The sequence below is a fragment of the Phycodurus eques genome, chromosome 1 (genome assembly GCF_024500275.1).
Source record: "Phycodurus eques isolate BA_2022a chromosome 1, UOR_Pequ_1.1, whole genome shotgun sequence".
Lineage (NCBI taxonomy): Eukaryota > Metazoa > Chordata > Actinopteri > Syngnathiformes > Syngnathidae > Phycodurus > Phycodurus eques.
In genome coordinates, this window is record NC_084525.1 from 36,902,670 (window position 1) to 36,919,461 (window position 16,792).

At 42.1% G+C, this 16,792-nt stretch overlaps 1 protein-coding gene across 19 annotated transcripts in view; it reads right to left on the reverse strand.

Annotated features, from left to right (window-relative positions):
- Positions 1 to 1,560: 1,560 nt before the first annotated feature.
- Positions 1,561 to 16,792, reverse strand: part of LOC133410071 (R3H domain-containing protein 1-like) — a 58,907-nt gene continuing 43,675 nt past the window's right edge. For 13 of the 19 annotated variants that reach the window (XM_061690919.1, XM_061690821.1, XM_061690911.1 and 10 more), the window contains 5 exons: positions 13,721 to 13,902; positions 9,483 to 9,630; positions 3,511 to 3,608; positions 3,281 to 3,365; positions 1,561 to 2,568 (listed from right to left, as the gene is read on the reverse strand). In XM_061690919.1, coding sequence (XP_061546903.1) covers positions 2,318 to 2,568; positions 3,281 to 3,365; positions 3,511 to 3,608; positions 9,483 to 9,630; positions 13,721 to 13,902 — 764 coding nt within the window. In that variant the 3' untranslated portion in view covers positions 1,561 to 2,317. Of the gene's footprint in view, positions 2,569 to 3,280; positions 3,366 to 3,510; positions 3,609 to 6,716; positions 9,631 to 13,707; positions 13,903 to 16,792 lie in introns of those variants that run through there. The other 6 variants (XM_061690878.1, XM_061690937.1, XM_061690946.1 and 3 more) reach the window with 6 other exon arrangements.

Sequence of the window (16,792 nt, forward strand, 5' to 3'; positions counted from 1 at the left end):
AAATACTGTACACCTGTTCTGTGACGGCCTCAACAATGCTTTGTTAAAGTAGGTATGTTACTAAAATTCTCAAACATCCTGTATATCATTGGATAGAGGTTTGAAACATGAATAAAATGAGCCCTAGTTTGTAAGAATCGGATAGGGATTAAGAATTATATGCCACTTTTTTACATGGCAAATTGGCCCAGAAATGCGTGACCGAAACCTTGACTCTTTGGTAGAAAAACACCCGGATGTTTCTTATTAGTTGAGAAGAAAAAGAGGCCATTTTCAGCTTCTTCAATGGCGGCCTCCGCTTGAGCCATCTCATTTTCTGGGCCAAACAGAGTGCAAGCGCCTTGTCATAATGACTTCAAATTTCACAGAAAAAAATTATTATAATAGTTCATCACATTCATATAGTTTTCAATCATTTCTGAATCCTAGGAACGTGCGATTTTGTATGCCGCAATCAAGGAACATTTTTATCGTTGTCACAACCACAGAAGTCTCATTTGAAGAGAAAATAAAAACAAAAAACAAGGTGGTAAAGGGTTTTCTCAACAATGTCATTTGAAAAGCCTTGCCTTCCGGGAAGAGTGGCAAGATGAAATGCTTTTGTTGAACGAAAGGCATAAGAAGTCTCGTCTGTAAAATGCCAATCGAACAAAAGACTTTGGAACGCTGACAGTTGAAGTGATTCGGCAGTACTACACCGTCACCCGGTGGCAAAAGATGGTAAGTGCACGCCTTTTTAGAAAAATGGGAGAAGGAAAAACGTGTGAAAAGGTCGAATGCAAATGTGTCCTCCAAGTCTTTTCAACTTCACCAAGCATATGAATGACAATCCAAACGTTTTCCAATTGCTTCCTAGTAGCCTGTGCAGTGCAGTAATGACGTAGTCCTTCCAATCTGTGACAATGATCTAGTTTGTGTTTTTAAAAAATGACAAACCTCAGCTCATTATCTACCAGTTTCATGTTGCTGAGCTTGTCTGCAGGCAAGTTACAGGGCATGTAAATATACATTGTAAATACATTAAATATTCCCCAACCTCTCAAAGCATACACTTCAAATTGTTCCCATGGGTACCAATTAGTCTACGGAATGTACAATGTTGCACCGTGAATGTTACATTGTGCTGTCAGTGCACATAGCACTTTCCATTGAATAATGATAAAGACCACCTAGTATTTTATCAAAAATCTCCAGTGGGAGTGAATAGCGGGGGGGGCGGACCACTTTAATGTATGCAAAGCCATTTGCTATGAGCAGTAGCTGAGCATGATCTTTCAAATTGGGCAGACATTTATAAAAATACTAAATATTTCTGTAAACACTCTCCAACATTAGCAGCACATGTGCAGTCAGTCTTCACTGTCGTTACAGGTTCTGTATATTTGGCGAATATTAATATATAGTTCAACAGATGTCCAGTTCACAGATTAAAACAAATTACTAATAATAAAGTGTAGTGCAGTCAGTCTTCACTGTCGTTACAGGTTCTGTATATTTGGCGAATATTAATATATAGTTCAACAGATGTCCAGTTCACAGATTAAAACAAATTACTAATAATAAAGTGTAGTGAAAACGTTTATTTGTTTAAACAACCACAAAACACACATCAGTCAGTCCCGTGAATCACAAACTCCCTCCCCCCCCCAAAAAAAATTACTTACATTTTTCATGTGTATATAATCATTTGAATTAAAACAATCAGTGGCCTCATCAAGTGCAACTAATAAGGTTATCAATAAAATATACATCTAGGTTGCAACCATTCAACACCAATCAGATCTTGTTCATCACTTCAGTGCAAATGCAACACTGACATAAATTAAAGTAGGATATGCACCCAGTGTTGATTGTTCAGGCTCACATTGCTGTGTGTTTAATTGCTGGGTGACTGTTCCATTCACAAGTGTTAAATTCCTTATTTTTCCCCAAGTTGTGGACTTTGGCTTGACAATATGCTGTCATAACAATAAACCTGCTCATTAAGAAATGAACAACTAACCTCAAATTGGTTGATACATTTCTTATTTACCTTAAGGAAAGGGTTGTAAATTGAGATGCAGTCAAAATATGCTTTACAAACAACGCAGTGCTCAATCTCTGCACAGACCTCTAGGCCGGATTGAAAAACAACAACAATAAAAATGAAGTACAACAGGAAAACATTCACTCTTCAAACAATGATACTGATTTGGGTTTGACCGGTATTGGACGTGAGGTGCTGAAACAGTCCAGATTGAGGCAGCAGAGGCTGGAGGTTCAATCACAATGCGCTCCACTGATGCACGAAGAACGGAGCAGCTACGAGCTGGTTTGGTCACACAGCGCCCCCTGAAGTCTGGGGTGAGTGAGTTCTGGATTTAAAATTGGCCGGGGGGCTGCTGTGGTAAAGCATAGTGTCGGAGGGCACCATGGCACAGGGAGAGTAGAGCGAGGCCAGGTTCAGGCTGGGAGTGTCTCTGCTGTACCACAGCCAGGGCTGACGCTGTGTCAATGCACCCCTTGTGCAGACATGTGCCAGAAGATTTTCAGAGTCTGTCTCACCTGTCCCCTCTTGACTGCTCACTGCTGACAAACACACAACAGAATCCGCAACATGGCTAGAAAAGAAAACAAGTGCCACGGATGGGGAGCAGCAGCAGATGTGCACCAGGGGAGGCTTCGGTAAAACTGCCGCTGTCAGCTTCAAATGTGTATGGAATGAGCAATTGTAAAACTTGATTACATATTCAAAAAGTGCACAAATGACTGTCAGACAAAAAAAAAAAAAAACATCTGCACTGCTCCAAGTGTTAATCTGCAGCCCACCGGGCCGCAATCAGGCAGCCTCTTTGATTATACAAGTGAGATTTTTGACAAACACACCTGCAAAGTGTACAAAATGCGTGAGTGCAAAAAAATAAAAAATAAAAAAAACACGGCACAAAAAAATTATCAGCAAAAATTCATTCATCGCAAATCCATGCGGGTTGCAGGTTCTACTGCCAGGTGCAAATTCTGCCCCGGTTGTCATTTTTACTGCTTACATAATGTGTACACACCTTTTCAACAAGTATACAGGGAGCGGATTTGGACAATTAAGGAAATAAATAAAGGATTTCTATTTTCCTTGGTTGGTGAAGACACCCAACAGCAAGTGTAGTTTTCTATTCTGAGTATCATGTCCCTGACATTAGGGTTCATAGTTTTCCTTGAGGCAAGAATAGGCCTATCTGCGAGAACGCCGAAACAACTGCGGTGTTAAATCAATTCAAGCCTCAATTCGAGGATTTCATATTACCTGCTTCACCTACACTGTGATCTGAAGGTAAAGATTTTCTGCTGGCCTTCCTTCCATGACCGCTACGCCAAACTCCCATTGGACCCTGACAAGAAAGCCGTTATTGTTAGCAGATATTTGTGGGAGGCTACTGTTCAGACACATGAAAACACCCATCTAACCACAGTGGAAATATAAGAGTAGCCATAGTGAATTTGTGTGAGATAAAATGATAGGATGCAGTGCTTTACCTGATGTTTGGCGACCATCTGCCCAGTGTGGATGAGCGGCGGTCGGATGGACGGCTTGTACTGCAGAGGCTGGCCCAGGAGAGAGAAGTGCGCCTCACCTACAGTAGATGTGCCAACAGACATCAATTAGACATGAGATGAGCTTTTCCAAAATACTTCATTTGGGCCCTCTTTTCCCAAGGCCTTGCGCACATTGCGCAATACTGTCGAACCTCATTGGACTGGACCATCGCATAAAAAAAGGACAGTTGCCGACTGACCACCACACATTGAGCGATTGGGTATATGGACGCCCTAAACAGCAAGTCTGTATAGGCTTTTGATGCTGTAACACAGTATATTGTACTTAATCGCATTTATTAAACCGTAAAAAGATGGCTAGTTAAGGAAGAACCAGGTTGCTAAAGTGTGTGGAAAAGGGTGAGAATAAAAGAGTGTGGATATTTTAAAAGCATCTCACTCACTCACTCATTCATTTGTACGTATCGCATGCGTACATTTTGGCCACAAGCTTCATTTTTTCCATCTACAGGCACATTTGAAATGATAAATAGTGAAGTATTGATATGAAACATTTGATGCTTTACATACTGTATTTATATGGCTTGACGGTGGCGCTGCGGCCGTTTAGTGTCTCGCTCACTTAAAACCCGGAAATGTATTTTTAGCATAAGTGAAACCTAATCTGCATTTTGATTGGCTGTAAACTGCGACGTTGCAATGGCTTGCATCGGTGATTCAAATTTGGAATTGCGGCAAAACCAGTGGTAGACTGATTGGCCACTCATGAAAACAGTTGCCAAACCCCACACACTGCTCGACAGTTCCGTCTGGTTCAGCCGGGTCGCAAGGCAGTCACGGTGACATGTTTGATTTTGATCAGTCTTTATATTCTTGGCGACGTCTCCGCCAGTGAGATAAGCCCTTTAAGCCAATCAGTCGCTGTGTACAATACACAATACACAGTGTTTATTAGCAGTGTGGGAAGGGCTTTATTTGTACAAATGCATTTTAGAGTAATTCATATTATTTATTTTATATTTTTCCAGAAAAATAAATATTGCAATATAATATGTAGGGCAGCAGAGTGGTGCTGGTGGGCAGTACGTATGCTTTTCTGTCAGTTCTGGGTTCGATTCTTGACTCGGACCTCTCACTGTGTTCAGAATCACTCCCTAGCCACTATACCATGCCCTATATATATTGCGTTTGCCATTTTGTAGTGCTGTTCGAATCTGTAGTGAGCATATTATGTTATCCCCTATTTAGTGCCCTCAATGTGTCCACAATGCACCCTGAAAAGTAGTGAGCAACGATCACTAGAAAATCAAATATATCCCATGATGCATGGCGGCCATAATGATTTTCTGTGTCTGGGGTGTTATTTATTTCGGCATGAGACAAATTTGCGAGTTGTGATGCGAATATATCTATCAGGTATAGAGCAACACAACACGATATGGATTTGTTTGTATTCATTTTGTAAAATATACTGCTTAAAACAATATATTACTATTTGTTCAGTACTCAGCATGAAGGGTGAACCACTGGATGTTGATCTTGTATGTTGTAATTCTCTGACAGCAATGACAAATTAACGAGCTGTCCGAGTAGTAAATAGTAATCGTTTAAATAGTAAACTATTTATCTGATTTATGATTGAAAGTGAACTACAGTGGGGCAAAAAGGTATTTAGTCAGCCACCAATTGTGCAAGTTCTCCCACTTGAAAAGATGAGAGGCCTGTAATTTTCATCATAGGTATACATCACCAATGAGAGACAAAATGAGAAAGAAACAAAACCCAAAAATTCCAGAAAATCACACTGCCTAATTTTAAAAGAATTTATTAGCAAATTATGGTGGAAAATAAGTATTTAGACAATAACAAAAGTTCATCTCAATACTTTGTTATATACTGGCAATGACAGAGGTCAACATTTTTCACACACTGTTGCTGGTATTTTGGCCCATTCCTCCATGCAGATCTCTAGAGCAGTGATGTTTTGGGGCTGTTACTGGGCAACACAGACTTACAACTCCCTCCAAAGATTTTCTATGGGGTTGAGATCTGGAGACTGGCTAGGCCACTCCAGGACCTTGAAATGCTTCTTACGAAGCCACTCCTTCGTTGCCTGGGTGGTGTGTTTGGGATCATTGTCATGCTGAAAGACCAAGCCACATTTAATCTTCAATGCCCTCACTGATGGAAGGAGGTTTTCACTCAAAATCTCACGATGCATGGCCCCATTCATTCTTTCCTTTACATAAATCAGTCGTCCTGGTCCCTTTGCAGAAAAACAGCCCCAAAGCATGATGTTTCCACCCCCCATGCTTCACAGTAGGTATGGTGTTCTTCGGATGCAACACAGCATTCTTTCTCCTCCAAACACAACAAGTTGAGTTTTTACCAAAAAGTTCTATTTTGGTTTTGTCTGACCATATCACATTCTAACAATCCTCTTCTGGATCACCCAAATGCTCTCAAGCAAACTTCAGACGGGCCTGGACACATCTGGCACTGCAGGATTTGAGTCCCTGGCGGCGTAGTGTGTTACTGATTACTGTTACTTTTGCCTTTGTTACTTTGGTCCCACCACTCTGCAGGTCATTCACCACGTCCCCCCGTGTGGTTCCGGGATTTTTGCTCACGGTTCTTGTGATCATTTGGATCCCACGGGGTGAGATCTTGCGTGGAGCCCCAGATCGAGGGATATTATCAGTGGTCTTGTATGTCTTCCATTTTCTAACAATTGCTCCCACAGTTAATTTCTTCACACCAAACTGCTTACGAATTGCAGATTCAGTCTTCCCAGCCTGGTGCAGGTCTACAATTTTGTTTCTGGTGTCCTTTGACAAATCTTTGGTCTTGGCCATCGTGGAGTTTGGAGAGTAACTGTTTGAGGTTGTGGACAGGCGTCTTTTATACTGATAACGAGTTCAAACAGGGGCCATTAATATAGGTAACGAGTGGCGGACAGAGTAGCATCTCAAAGAAGAAGTTACAGGTCTTGCTTGTTTGTAGGTGACCAAATACTTTTTTGCCACCATAATTTGCTCATAAATTCTTTAAAAATCAGACAAATGTTATTTTCTGTATTTTTTCCCCTCATAGGTGAGGTATACCTATGATGAAAATTACAGACATCTCTCCTCTTTTTATGTGGGAGCACTTGCACAATTGGTAGCTGACTAAATACTTTTTTGCCCCACTGTATATAGTCCGGTGGCACGTTGGCCGACTGGTTAGCACATCTGCCTCACAGTTCTGAGGACCAGGGTTCAAATTCCGGCCCCGCCTGTGTGGAGTTTGCATGTTCTCTCCGTGCCTGTGTGGGTTTTCTCCGGGCACTCCGGTTTCCTCCCACATCTCAAAACAAAACATGCGTTGTAGGTTGATTGAAGACTAATTTGCCCGTATCTGTGAATGTGCGCGCGAATGGTTGTTTGTTTATATCTGCCCTGCGATTGGCTGGCGACCAGTTCAGGGTGTACCCCGCCTCTCGCCTGAAGATAGCTGAGATAGTCTCCAGCACGCCCGCAACGCTTGTGAGGATAAAGCGGTACAGAAAATGGATGTATATAGTCCACTATATAAAAATCGCAATACAGTGATCAGGGAATAAGTGAATAATTCCAAACACAGCGTCTGTGTGAAGTTTACATGTTCTCCCCAGTGCAGGATAGTGATGTGTGGATCAATATTGAAATACTCTATATACCTGAGATTCCAGACCTTTATGCTGAAATTGATTTTTAAATCCAAGTACCAATACTTTTGATACATCAGTCAGTTGAGTGGTAATGTACAGTATATCCTTAACATGAACGCAGTAGAAAGTAACTCAAGGATTGACATCTTGGATAATTAATACGAGGTTGGTGGGAACTACTTTTTCTTCTGCTTTGGTAAGTGCGTAACGTGTAGGCAGCACGCCATGCTGCTCAGGCATCAGTCTCTCTGTATAATGGTATAATAGCAGAGCGTAGTGGAGTTATGTGTAGAGCTATTTCAGATCCAAACATCCAAGACACGATTTGTGATGTTTGTGGAAGACCATTAATGAGTTGTGCCAACACAACAAAGCTTGTGAAACACTTCAGGTTAAACAACAACACAGAATACGACGCATTTATGATGAGGCGGAGTCACGGAGAGAGGAGGAGGGCACAGTGTCGTTCCATCTGTGATTCAGGCAGGCACTATCCAGATACAATCAGATGGAGAAAATGTGGAGCTTAATGCCTGGATCAGACTACAAATGTGGTATTTCACAATGGCACTATGTCAGACTACTTCCATAAAATCTTGCCCTATCTTGGCAAGCCACTGGCAACACTGCACGACAGTTATTACGATACGAACTGTATCCCGTCTTTTACGATTACTGGGTTTTATCTTGTCAAATCAAACATTGTCGGAGAGGCGGCACCAGAAAACGTGTCACTCGTCAACAAGAGCAGATACACCCGTTACCATGGGGACAATAAGAATGGATTGCGCCATTGTGTTGGGGGGGGGAAAAAAAAAAGAACAAAAAGGGGAAAAACGTGGTGGCGTCACTGGTGCTCGGGAGTGGGCTGTCCATTCAAGAAGAGCTTGTGGTAAGTTACGTACTTTTTATATGATACGGCTTGCAAGCAGACAGCATAATGTTATGTAGCCTAGCAAGCTAACGTTTGTACGTAAACATGATGGCATTCTGTCCAATCATGCGCTAAAGCTTCAGTCAACATTGGTTCTTGCATGTGAATAAAAGCATATTGACAACGGCGAGCAAGGGAGGCGAAGCGCCGGTCGCAATCCTATTGGCCGACGTCAAGGTGCACTGTTGGAGAGTTGTCGTTGATATGTCACACTACACGGAAGATATCACACACACACACAAATAAATAAATAAAAATCAAACATGCTTGACTTTTCATTTTGGCGTCGTAGGGCTATCGTAGGGCCAAATCGTTGGTCAATTGATTAGATTATGTCCCACTACAAGAAGTTTCGTCCTTGCTGACAAAATATGTCTGGCCCAATCCGGGAAACAGGCCGCAATAGCCAATCGGGCCAATATTGGAGCTAAAATCCTGTTGTCTGATCTAGGAATTAAGCAGCGCTTAAACACTGTTGGAGTTGTTCAAATTAATAAATACGGTTGTGAAAAAAGTAATAGAATTAATAAGGTACATGCTTCAACAAATAGCTGCATGAGTCCAGTTTGGAGTAATAATGTTAAACACAGATAATCTCACATAGGCAAAACAGCATAGATTTATTCAGGTAAGGTTTCCTCAAGAATTGATTATGTTAAGTGGATTACATGTACTATGTATCAAATTTAACAGAGCAGTTGCGATAACACAGCCATGGTGAACATGGAAGAAAATGGATAAAAGATATATACAATAATTATTTACAACCAATCTCATTTGCTTTCAGTGTTAAAATCAATATTTTATAATCTAAGTAGTGACAAACATGCAGTTATTAGGGCATTTATTTAAATATTAACTGGCAATTTCAATTTGAGTCACCCACCATTATAAAATTATTTAAGTGTCTAACTGCTACCTCAATATACTTCCAAGTTTAAAATAAATAAATTACTCCGTCGTGTATTCTTTATGAAGCTATAATGTGAAATACACTATTTTTGATTCTCCAGACAAATTAGTTTTATTTATACTAAGTATTGGAACACTAACTGCCAATACCAGCTTGAATTTTACTCAGTATCGAATCTAAACGGATATTGATGGCAATGAACATCACAGGCGTGGGATCGATTCCCACACAGTGACTGCAGACTTCAGAAGGATCAAAATTTAATAATCGTCTTTCAAAATGTTGAACACTGTCTTGCTCACTATGTTGGTTTCCTCCCTCACTTGAAAGAAATAGTCACTTACTTTGTTCAAAGGTAACTCAACCACATTTGGTTTGTCATCACCCTGGTGGATCTCTGAGCACTTGCTGACCTGGTCCACTGTGGCAGATGACCGTAGGGAGCTGCAGTTGGTGGTGGTGGGCCATGATAGGGATGGACGAGATGCCTGTTGGGAGGCCCTTGATGCTGAGCGACTGTCTCAACGAGGGTGTGAGCGCCGGGGACGAGGGCAGGCTGCTCTACACGCAACACACGAGTGATGTCATCAAGGACAATGAGGAGAAACAAACACTTTCATTCAAAAACGCACAATTGCTTGTGTCTTTATTTTGCAAAGCCATTCTCAAACGCATCAGCCATTCTATACTACTAATGTACAACCCCAATTCCAATGAAGTTGGGACCTTGTGTTAAACATAAATAAAAACAGAACACAATGATTTGCAAATCATGTTCAACCTAGATTTAATTGAATACACTACAAAGACAAGAAATTTAATGTTTAAAGTGATAAACTTTATTGTTTTTAGTAAATAATCTATAACTTAGAATTTTATGGCTGCAACACATTACAAAAAAAGCTGGGACAGTTGGCATAAGACTGAGAAAGTTGAGAAATGCTCATCAAACAACTGTTTCGAACATCCCACAGCTGAACAGGATAATTGGGAACAGGTGGGGACCATGATTGGGTATAAAAGGGCGCTTCCCCGAATTGCTCAGTCATTCACAAGCAAAGATGGGGCGCGGTTCACCTCTTTGTGAACAAGTGCGTGACAAAATAGTCGAACAGTTTTAGGACAATGTTCCTCAACGTACAATTGCATTTAGGGATTTCATTATCTATGGTCCATATCATAATCAAAATGTTCAGAGAATCTGAAGAAATCACTGCATGTAAGCGGCAAGGCCGAAAACCAACATTGAATGCCCCTGACCTTAGATCCCTCAGGCGGCACTGCATCAAAAACCAACATCAATATGTAAAGGTTATCACCACATGGGCTCAGGAACCCTTCGGAAAATCTATGTCAGTAAATACAGTTAGGCGCTACATCCTTAAGTGCAACTTGAAACTCTACTATGCAAAGCAAAACCCATTTATCAACAACACCCAGAAATGCCGCTGGCTTCTCTGGGCCGGAGCTCATCTAAGATGGACTGATACGAAGTGGAAAAGTCTTCTGTGGTCCGACAAGTCCACATTTCAAATTGTTTTTGGAACTTGTGGACGTCGTGTCTTCCGGGCCAAAGAGGAAAAGAACCATCCTGACTGTTATGGACGCAAAGTTCAAAAGCCAGCATCTGTGATGGCATGGGGCTGTGTTAGTACCAATGGCATTGGTAGCCTACACATATGTGAAGGCACCATTAATGCTGAAAGGTACATACAGGTTTTGGAAAAAGATATGCTGCCATCCAAGCAACGTCTTTTTCATGGACGCCCCTGCTTATTTCAGCAAGACAATGCCAAACCACATTCTGCACATGTTACAACAGCGTGGCTTTGTAGTAAAAGAGTGCGGGTACGAGACTGGCCTGCCTGCAGTCCAGACCTGTTTCCCATTGAAAATATGTGGCGCATTATGAAGCGTAAAATACGACAACGAAGACCCCGGACTGTTGAACAGCTGAAGCTGTACATCAAGCAAGAATGGGAAAGAATTCCACCTACAACAATTAGTGTCCTCAGTTCCCAAATGTTTATTGAATGTTGTTAAAAGAAAAGGTGATGTACAACAGTGGTAAACATGACCATGTCCCAGCTTTTTTGGAATGTGTTGCAGCCATAAAATTCTAAGTTAACGATTATTTGCTAAAAATAAAGTTTATCAGTTTGAACATTAAATATCTTGTCTTTGTAGTGTATTCAATTAAATATAGGTAGAACATGATTTGCAAATCATTGTATTCTGTTTTTATTTATGTTTAACACAATGTCATAACTTAATTGGAATTGGGGTTATAGAATAAAGATTAAGAAAGTTAAGTATATAGACGTTCTGGATCAGCAGTCTAGTGATTTCAACCTCCGCGCATAGGCTGAGATGCGTCAGACTGACTTCTTTTTATAGTGAAATTGGGGCGCAGTTCATGCAGAATATAGGTCGCGGGCATGAGCCCGTTATACAGAATGAATTCTGATACTTTAACATATGCACGGTAGTGTGAAGAAAATTGGCCAGTACACACGTCATGAACTTGAAGGTGATTTTGCGTATATGCTCAAGTTGTGCGCAGAGTGAGAACATTTCTACGCATTTATTAGTAAATGAGGCCCACTGGACTTGAGTACTGTGACAATAAAAAGGCATCCTACTATCGGACCAGTTAAATGCAAAATAATTTTATACAATATAAGTTGGGGGTCTGCTCCAGCATTCCATGAGTTTGTGGGGTCCTTGGCCTGGAAACTGTTGAAGACCCCTGATATAAACTATTAAAAAATGATATCGGGTATCGGTTTGGAGAAGCAGAAAGTTATCGGTTTTCGGTATTAGTGGAAAAAAACAGTTAGTGCATTCCCAATAACCCGTTTTTCGCAGAGTATGAAGGATATACAGTATACCTGTGAGTATTGTTATATTATCTGTCTGTATGTTTTCTGGGGGTGGAATGGTTTTTGAAAACCGTCCAAACAGTTCGGTTCGACTGTTTCTGTTCGGTTTTGGTCCGCATACAGCTGCTGAAGTAAGTATTTAACACATCATTTTTCTCAAATACATTTCCTATTTTGTGCTGTCCATGACAATTTCACCAGATGTTGGGAACAACCCAAGTAATCCATACATACAAAGAAAGTAGAACAAATAAACTAAAAAATTAAGTTGGGTGTAAAAATGTGAGATGACACAGGGAAGACGCCAACTGGAATTTATTTAATACTTTGTACATAAGCCTTTGTTTGCAATGACAGCTTCAAAGACTCCTCCTGTATGGAGCAAATATTCGCATACATTGCTCTGGTGTGATTTCGGCCCATTCCTCCACACAAGCAGTCTTCAAATCTTGAAGGTTCCGTGGGCTTCTTTTATGGACCTTGAGGTTCAGTTCTTTCCATACATTTTCAATTGGATTGAAGTCAGGTGATTGGCCGGGCCATTCTAGCAGCTTTATTTTTTTCCTTTGAAATCAAATGAGAGTTTCCTTGGCAGTATGTTTTGGATCATTATCCTGCTGAAATGTCCACCCTCGTTTCATTTTCATCATCCTCGTAGATGGCAGCAGATTTTTGTCAAGAATGTCTCTGTACATTTGCCCATTCATCCTTCCTTCAATACCATGAAGTTTACCAGTACCATTTGCTGACAAGCAGCCCCACACCATCATGTTCCCACCTCCGAACTTCACTGTTGGTATTATGTTTTTAGGGTGATGTGTAGTGCCATTTCTCCTCCAAATGTGGTGTGCATTATGGCATCCAAACAGTTCAATTTTGCTCTCATCCGACCAGACTATATTCTCCCAGTATTTAACGGAGTTGTCCAAATGTTGTTCAGCACACTTCAAACGAGCTTTGACGTGCTTTCCCCCCCCCCGACACGTGCTTTATTTGCAAGGAGCCATGACTACTTCTGTTTTATGAATTCCAGCAGGTGGATACACAGCTTTGTATCTTTTGCCATCCAATGGAAGAGCATTTAATTGTTCTGCTTGTCACTAAACGCTGGTGGCACAGATGGAACAGCACAAAATATATTTCTGAATAAACAATTATTTAATAATTATAATACAAAAACAACTATAATTAATAATGCTGCGAACATACTTTCACCTTTTACACAAGACAATTGATTTTCCTAAGAGTCAATGTGTACCGAACTGAACCGAAAACCGTGACCAAAAAGACCGAGATACAAACCGAACTGTGGATTTTGTGAATCCTTCCACCCTAAATGTGTTCCAACAGCATTTGTGTGTGAATATTTGTTATTTCAGGAGCTATGACTCCCGGGACTTGGATTTTAATTTGTTGTTAGCATTTACTTGGTGATTTAAGTGTGTGTTGTATATAAATGTATACAATCTGTGTAATTAAAAAAATTATGATCGATTGACAGCCCAAATTAATATAATATAATATAATATATAAATATCTACCAAGTCGAAAAACTTGGGTTGGGGCACTCGTAAGTACGTTTTTCAAATTTCTTAACACACATTTTTCAACACTTACATTATCATGCGTAGTTAAATACAAGGTAAAGTCTGGGTCATTGAGGCATAATTAATTTTGTATCTTATCAGGACGAAATCCATTTTTTTTCTTTTAAATTAACAAGATTGTGCTTTTTTTGTGCTACTGATGCACTCACGCAGTGTTTGTACCTGCATGTTTTCAGGAGGGGGCGGGTGATCGTTGAGTCGGCGGGTGCGCTGGTACTCGGGGCCCAGGTGTTTGTGGCTGGATAGTTTCTGTTGGCAATGGTAGGACGCCAGGGGCTGCTGGCAGGGGGGAGCTGCCATTTGCAGCATCACTATTCCGCTGCTGGGGGCCGGGGCCAACAACCCTGCACACGATTAAAAGGAAAAGGAAAAATAGGCGGTTGGTACAACTTTGCGCTTGAAAAAAAAAAATGCAAATCAGCTCAAGCAGTCATGATACGATTTCATTCTGTGTGGCTGGCAAGTAGAGTTTCAGCATATTTGCCTTTTGTGATTTTCTTATTAACACAGCCCATCAGACAACCTCATTAATGCATTCAGTCTGAGTGTATTTGTTTGTGTAAATGTGTGTTTGCTTAAAAGCTCTTTTCCAGCAGTTTGGTTCATCTACATACCCCATCCGTGAAAACAGCACTATTAGCTGCTCGGCAATTAGATTTTAAGTGCCTCGATTATAAAGGCACATCCATAGGGGCTATAATTGAGTCGTTCTCTTCCTTCTAAATCATCTGTGATGATCCGGAAGATCCAATTACCTAATTGGTTTGTGCTGCATGAACGTGACTGATGGGACTGGAGGAGGGGGGCGGGAACAATTAAAACAAGGGGTTGGGGGCTCCTTCTGCTGCTCTGACATCAAAAGCACTTCATATTTCCATTCAATACTTTAAAATTTCTGTTAACAACAACAACAACAACAACAACAGGTGAAAATCCTGAAACCCCAGTGTTGATATTTTTAAATTAATCAACTAATAAGAATAAAAAGGACAGCAGAGATTACAGACTTAATATACAGATTATTCCCATCCCAATTAAAAGTGTTTACCGCAGATGCTTGAGGTACGGCTGCCATGTGACCTTCAACTGACCACATTACTTGTGGACTGAAATGATGGCTCCCTCCATTGCGCCCTTCAACATTCACATGAATAATAAAGTGTTTTCGAAAGGAGACCGATGCACCTGAGCATCTGTGGGCCACATGTAAACACCTTTATATTAAACCAACTTGTCTGACCTACAATATGCGCAGCTATAATGAACACATTATATGGATGATCTTATTTGTGAAGTATTACAAACATAATGCACAGGACGTGAACAATAAATTAGCTGTTGAGTTTATGGAGGTTTTATCAATGTAACATCAGAGTTCGATTTACTGGAGCCTTTCATTCCTTCTTTCTTACAGCATCATTGCCATTCACCCAAACTGCAGCAGTCAATTATCAACAGTGCTTCCTCATTTTTCATGGATGTGGCATCTCAATTGAATCTTGTGTCTGGCACGCATACATTATACAAACCTAGCTAAGATGATGTCATTAAAGACGCCTAGGTCATGGCTATGAAAAAAAAAAATATGGCTGTTATTTACACGTGGGAGAAAAACGATCACAGTGAGGGGGAGTCTACGGAGAGGCAGATATCCATCCATTCATTTTCTACCGCTTATCCGAGGTTGGGTCGCGGGGGCAGGAGCTTTAGCAGGGACGCCCAGACTTCCCTCTCCCCAGCCACTTCATCCAGCTCTTCCGGGGGGATCCGGAGGTGTTCCCAGGCCAGCCGATGTAGTCTCTCCAGCGTGCCCTGGGTCGTCCCCGGGGTCTCCTCCCGGTGGGACGTGCCCGGAACACCTCACCAGGGAGGCGTCCGAATCAGATACCCCAGCCACCTCATCTGGCTCCTCTCTATGTAGAGGAGCACCGGCTCTACTCTGAGATCCTCCCGGATGACCGAGCTTCTCACCCTCTCTCTAAGGGAGAGAGAGAACTCATTTCGGCCACTTATATCCGGGATCTTGTTCTTTCGGTCACGACCCACAGCTCGTGACCATAGGTGAGGGTAGGAACGTGGATCGACCGGTAAATCGAGAGCTTCGCCTTTCGGCTTAGCTCCTTCTTTACCGCAACGGATCGATACAAAGTCTGCATCACTGCAGATGCTGCACCGATATGCCTGTCGATCTCCCGTTCCATTCTTCCCTCACTCGTGAAGAAGACCCCAAGATACTTGAACTCCTCCACTTGGGGCAGGATCTCATCCCCGACCTGGAGAGGGCACGACACCCTTTTCCGACTGAGGCCCATGGTCTCAGATTTGGAGGTGCTGATTCTCATCCCAGTTGCTTCACACTCAGCTGCGAACTGCTCCAGTGAGAGTTGGAGGTCACAGCTTGATTAAGCCAACAGAACCACATCTGCAAAAAGCAGAGATACAATACTGAGGCCACCAAACCGGACCCCCTCTACGTCTCGGCTATGCCTAGAAATTCTGTCCGTAAAAGTTATGAACAGAATCGGTGACAAAGAGCAGCCTTGGCGGAGTCCAACCCTCACCGGAAACGAGTCCGACTTACTGCCGGATATGCGGACCAAACTCTGACTCCGGTCGTATAGGGACTGAACAGCCCGTATCAGGGGGTTCGGTACCCCATACTCCCGAAGCACCCCCCACAGGACCCGCCGAGAGACACGGTCGAACACCTTCTCCAAGTCCACAAAACACATGTAGACTGGTTGGGCGAACTCCCATGCACCCTCGAGGACCCTGCCAAGGGTGTAGAGCTGGTCCACTGTTCCACGGCCAGGACGAAAACTACACTGCTCCTCCTGAATCTGAGATACAACTGATTCAGGAGGAGGTGATCAGTTGACAGCTCCGCCCCTCTCTTTACCAGAGTGTCCAAGACATGCGCCCGCAACTCTGATGACACGACCACAAAGTCGATCATGGAACTGCGACCTAAGGTGTCCTGGTGCCAAGTGCACGTGTGGAAACCCTTATGCTTGAACATGGTGTTCGTTATGGACAATCCGTGATGAGCACAGAAGTCCAATAACAGAACACCGCTCGGGTTCTGATCGGGGGGACCGTTACTCCCAATGACACCCTTCCAGGTCTCACTGTCATTGCCCACGTGAACATTGAAGTCCCCCAGCAGAACTCCTCCACTTGGGGCTGGATCCCCTCCAAGGACTCCAAAAAGGGTGGGTACTCTGAACTGCTGTT